The 5841-nt window shown below is 39.4% G+C and overlaps 2 protein-coding genes across 4 annotated transcripts in view; both read right to left on the bottom strand.

Moving 5' to 3' along the window:
• The window catches only part of Wapl (WAPL cohesin release factor), a 90931-nt gene that overhangs the window by 46628 nt on the left and 38462 nt on the right, over positions 1 to 5841 (bottom strand). The gene's annotated exons all lie outside the window — the stretch shown is intronic.
• LOC101573129 (c-Myc-binding protein-like) lies at positions 624 to 1113 on the bottom strand. The gene has a single exon (XM_004641225.2). The coding sequence runs from the start codon at positions 1104 to 1106 to the stop codon at positions 795 to 797; it is 312 nt and encodes a 103-aa protein (XP_004641282.1). The 5' UTR covers positions 1107 to 1113; the 3' UTR covers positions 624 to 794.

Genomic DNA, 5841 nt, shown 5'->3' on the forward strand with positions numbered 1-5841 from the left:
GAACCCAGAACATTACATTACCTCTGTCTAAACTAACCAAGCAACTAAGTAAGGCAGGGTAACAGTGTGATCCTGTTTAACGATACATAAATCACAATCAGGATAACTTCTTTATTAAGCAAAATGAACAACACACAAAGGCTAATGAGCAACTAGGCCCCACTAAAGTACACAGCAAAGCAAGGCAACATTATCAAACAGGGCATGATTGCATAGAACAAAACAGTGGTGTCAGAGTTCAAATTGGCACAAACATAGTTATCTAAGGCAAAGTGGTGGCAAAGAAGAGTTACTTGTTCCGCATTATATAAATAAGAGCAGAAAATTCATGGGAACCCATGCAAAAGCATCGTGTGTCACACAGATTCCTCCAGTTGAATACAGGGACTATAAACACTATTACCTTCCTTGTAAAGTATGATTGTACCTATGCTCATATCCTGAACTAAACCAAGGAGCAGCTCCACACTAAACGTCTTTGGGTAACATCTAACCAGTAGGATTAGTCACAATCAGACTAACAGAATGTCTTTTAAGGTAATGAATTAGATCGCTGTTTAGGTTTCTTCAGAATTTAATTTGGCCCCATATTTGTCCTGCTTTAAGATCCAAAGAAAGTTGTATTGAGTTTTTATTGGTGATTCTGAGTATATGCATTTATAACATTTAAATGTGAGAGATGAATTTAACATATTAAAAGTTCTATAGCATCTGTTCAGAAAGGATTATATACTATACAAACTAGTGAAGTCATACAAAACCATTTTTCATTGTCTTTTCAACTGAGAAGAATCCTATTCAGCACGCTTCTCCTCCTGAGGTGGTTCATACTGAGCAAGCTTTGCTTTCAGTTTTTTATTTTCTTCTATAGTAGCTTCATATTTCTCTTTCATTTCTGCCAATTCTAAGCGAAGCAGCTCAATTTCTGGATTTTCTGGGGTAGCAGCTCCTAAGTGATGCTTTAAAAAATCCAAGGCACTAGTAGGTTTCTCTGGTTCTTCATATAAGGCTACCAACACCATGGTCAACGTGTCCAGCACCCCCGACTTCTCCAAGTACCTCCGGAACTGCTCGCGCTTTGAGTCGGCGGCTTTGTAATGGGCCATAGTGACCCACTGCCCTTTTTTTTGATTTTGTGTGTGTGTTTGCTACAGGGTCTGCAGGGTCTCACAGATCAGACTCATAGTGATTCTCCCGTTTTCAGCCCCCCAAGCACTGGGATTACAGGCATGTGCCACCACTCCCAGTGTCAATCGCTGTCTCAGCACCCCCACCCACTGGAACCTGCATGGCACAATGCCTTTTTAAAAAAATTTTTAGACAAGATTTTGCTGAACTACCCCAGGTGGGATTCAACTTTTGATCCTCCTACCTTAATTAGTCTCCCACCTTGCTGGGGCATGTCACCTTATATAGTAGATTTTTTTTTTTTTTTTAATGAGAGAACTGTTTGCAGCTAAAGAATTTAGGACAACTAAATGATTTTGGTCAGGAATAAAACAAACTAAAAGGAATTTTGAAGACAGTTGAGGAAAACAATATGAGCTATGTATCAGATCATCAAAAGAATTGCTATTAATTTTCTTTTGAGCATTGTGACCACTTAAAAGGTAAGAGACTTTTTTTTTCCTTAAGAAACACATGCTGAGGGCCGGCAAAATAGCTCAGCAGATTAAAGCCCCTGCAAACAGTCACAGGGGGCCAGGGAGGGATTCAATCCCCAGGTCTGCCATGCCACCCCCAGCTCCACCCCTGGGCATGCTGAGAGGGCAATTGAGACTGGGTGTGGTGGCACGCGCCCATAATTCTAGCTCTTGGCAGGCTGTAAACAGGCAGATCACTATGAGTCTGATCTAGTAGTGAGACCCTGAACACCCTGTAGATCCCTTCCCTAAAATACAAAAAAAGAAGCATGTCATCTATTACTTTCAAGTAAGACAACATAAATATTTAATATATATTATAATATATTATATTTAATACCTACTTTATATATATTAAGTACCTATTAAAAGAGGGAAAGGGGAGGGATAATGTGTGGGCAACTATGGCAACATGTTAACTGTAAATCAAGTTAGGCATACAAACATGGGTAGGTACTGTATTAAAATAGTGTTAAGTTTGCTGTACATTTGAACTTTTCCCTATAAAAAGTTGGGAGCAGAGAAAATAAAGTAGAATGCTATCAACAAGCAGTTTGCAAAGAACAATCCCCTGTATACCCATGAAATTCTTCCAGGGTATCTAAAAGTCAAACACATTTCCCCAAATACAGAAATTTGCACTCTGCCCTCCTCATGGTATTGACACTTCCCAGGGCATGCTAAAACCACTGTGAAACTGCTTGTGTCAAAGTAAGGCCTCCAAACCACTCATGGTCACATTCTTACTGCCACATACTACACATTGAAAAATAAAATGTGTTTCGCTTAGACTTTCAAGAAGGAGTAAGATTTTATTAAATCTTGATACCTGAATATACTAGCATTCTATATGACAAATTTGTGTGAAACACTAATGAGTGTTCTGCCAACCACTGTGGTGGCAGGTGCCAATTAGTGTGATGGCAACTGCCTGTGATTCCAGCTACTCTAGAGTCTGAGAAAGAAAGACCACCATTTGAGGCTAGTCTGGGCAATTCTAAGAGAATGACTCAAAAGCGATCAACAAATACAAAGAATCAGAATGTAGCACAGTAGGACAGCAGCCCTGGGTCCAGTCCCCAGTATTACAAAACAAAACAGTATGAACTGCTCCGCTGCATCCCACAGGTGAAACCATACTGTAGAAGAGAAGCACACCCTGAGTTACCCTGAACTAGCCACTCTTTATGCAACACTATCACTGGACTGACAAACTACACGTACTCAGACTGGGCACCTGGCAGATATTTTCTTGAAAGGAGTAACATCAGACTGTAGCTTAAGTATCTGGTGCCAAAGAGAAAACTTGAACTTTTCTGGCACAAAGTAAAATTCTAGAGAACAAGTATACACCCATGTGAATGTGACAGTTTCTCAGTACTTAAAACACTTTGGGATGACTCAGGCAATGCTATTAATGTGAATACCTGATACTGTATAATGAAATGTGTCGCCATTTGTTAGGGTGGCACAACTCAATGAACCTAGTATTTTCAAAATGACCAATGTATTATGATACAAACCTCCAGGGAAAGACCATTAACATATTTTTAACAGCATGAAAGGCCCACTGGTGTGGTTTTAGATTTCAAGTTGCAACTAATCTTGAAGCAACTCCCACTTGCTGGGTTTTGCTGTAGCATAAAGAATTTCCAGCACAAAAAATGATCACTACAAAAATGTATGTTAATATGTAATGGTCTCATTATTTGAAGTGAACTATAAACATATTTGCTTTGAAAAGACCCTCAGTTGGGGCTGGTGAGATGGCTCAGTGGTCTAAAGCACCTACTTAGAACAAGCTTAGCAAAGCACAGGGACCGCAGTTCAATCCCCCAGCACCACATGCCAGCCAGCCCCACCCCCTGGTGGGCTGAGATGGCCACACACATACATAAATAAAATTTAAAAAAAAAAAAGAAAGAAAAGACCCTCAGTGGACTTTTATTTAGGTAAAAGAAAACCAAGACTGGGAATGGCAGTACACATCTATAATCCCAAAACTAGGGAGTTTGAAGCAGATCACTGAGTTCAAGGTCAACCTGGACTACACAGTGAGTTCAAAGTCAGCCTGAGCTGCGCAGTGAGACTCCTGTGTTAAAAAAGAAAAAAAAAAAAAAGGTACTGACAATTTTGTTTTGTTCTCTGAAATGGGGTCTTTGTTTTGTTTTGTTTTGGTTTTTTGTGGCCAGCTCAGCCCACCCTGGGTGCTGGGGATCGAACCACGTCCTGAGCTTCACCTAAGCAGGCACTTTAGACCACTGAGCTATCTCACTGGCCCAAGGTCTTGCTTTGTAGTTCAGCAGCCGTAAATTCACTACATAACAGCTGGCCAGATATCTCAGCAGATTATAAAGCACCTCCTTAGGCAGATGCAGGGGCTAAGGCTTTGATCCCCGGCCTCTCAAACTCACAATTACCCTCCTGTCTCAGCCTACAAAGTATTGGTTTATAAGCATTTATAACCAGGGCTGACTAGTACCAAGTTTTTAAACGCAACTTTCAATAACAAAATGATTTATAAGCTATTTAAGTAAAGACATTACTTGTTTCAAAAAAAGGTAAGATCAAGCAATATCTATAGTGGAGCATATTAAATCACATAAAAATGAACTGTACTTACACCTTACGTGAAAAATTAGCTCAAAATGTATTAAAAACTAAACATAAGACCTAAACCTATAAAGCTTTTATTAGACAAAAAGCAAACGCTGCCGTCCAGATAGATAGCTCAGACAACTAAAGTGCCTGCTTAGGCAGAGCCCAGCAGCTGGAGTTCCATCCCTGCACCACAAACTATGCTGGCCCCGCATTGAGATAGGCATTGAGACTGGGCATGGCGACGCGTGCCTGTAATCCCAGCTTTTGGGAGGCTAAAAACAGGAAGATCACTAAGAGTTTGATCTATGTAGTGAGACCCTGTAGACACTGTACTAAATACCAAAAAAAAAAAAAAAAAAGAGCAAAAGCTACATTATACACTACTGGAAGATTTCTTGGGCCCGACACCAAATGCATAAGCAACAAAAGAACAAACTGGAGTTCACTAAATTTTTAAAACTTTACATTAAAAAAAAAAAAAATCAGGCCAGGCATAGTGGTGCAACACCTGTAATTCCAGCACTTGGGAGGCAGAGGTAGGATGATCCTGGCAAGTTTTGAAACCAGCCTGGGCTACAAAGTGAGCTTAAAGCCAGGCTGAACTACATAGAGAGACCCTGTCTCAAAAAAAAAAAAAAAAAAATCAAGAAAGTGAAGCAACAGTTATAAAGTGGGAGAGGGTATTTGCAAAGGAACTCGTAACTCAGTAACAAAAACAATCCAATTCAAAAAAGTTTTTGAAAAAAGACTTAAATTGACAGTTGCCAAAAGATACACAAAAGCAACTAGAAATGGTGACTTGGGGCTAGGGATATATAGCTCAGTGGCACAGTGCCTGCCTGGCAAGTACAAGGTCCTGCGTTCAAGTCCCAGTACCAAAAAAAAAAAAAAACAAAAACTAAAACCAAACTAAATAAAAAGATTTAGAAAACTCTGCAAGATTCATGGAACATCATTAAGGGAACAAGTTTTGCATCACTGATATTCTAGAAGGAATAAAGGAGGAAAGCAGAGAAAAATCTGTTGAACAAAATAGTAGCTGAAAATTTTCCAAGTCTTGGGGAAAAGAATGCACATATATAGGTTCAAGAAGCTCAAAAGACCCCCTAAAAGATTTGACCAAAAAAGCCGCCTTTGAGGCATATTATAATAAAACTAAAAATTTCTAAAAACAAAAGAGAAAAGCATTAGCTCACAAGGCAGTTCTCACTAGATAGCCGCAGAAGCCTTATAGCTCTTAAGAAAATTTTATCAAAATTTTAAAGACTTAACATGAATTCTGAAACTGTTACAAAACATAAAAGGGAAGAAATCCTTCTAGACTCAATCTATGAGATTTGTGTTGGCCTAATATAAAAAACAAATGGGGACAGAAGGGAGGCATGGAAGGAGAGGAGGGGAAAGGAGCGGGAAGACTGAAAAGAAGAAATGAAAGAAAGCAATGGAGAATGGAACAAAAAAGCCAGGCAGGCGAATATCTCTGACAAACAAAACCATGAAAAAATTGGCAAACTAAATTCAGCAGAACATCAAAAGATTATACACCATGATCACCTGGGACTTATCCAAGGATTCAAGGATGGTTCAACATGTGTAA

Source organism: Octodon degus, unplaced genomic scaffold (genome assembly GCF_000260255.1).
Source record: "Octodon degus isolate 3935 unplaced genomic scaffold, OctDeg1.0 scaffold00132, whole genome shotgun sequence".
In the NCBI taxonomy this organism is placed as follows: Eukaryota; Metazoa; Chordata; class Mammalia; order Rodentia; family Octodontidae; genus Octodon; species Octodon degus.

Bases quoted from the DNA above. Each gene is read 5' to 3' on its own strand.
- LOC101573129 (XM_004641225.2), bottom strand. From the start codon at position 1,106: ATGGCCCATTACAAAGCCGCCGACTCAAAGCGCGAGCAGTTCCGGAGG.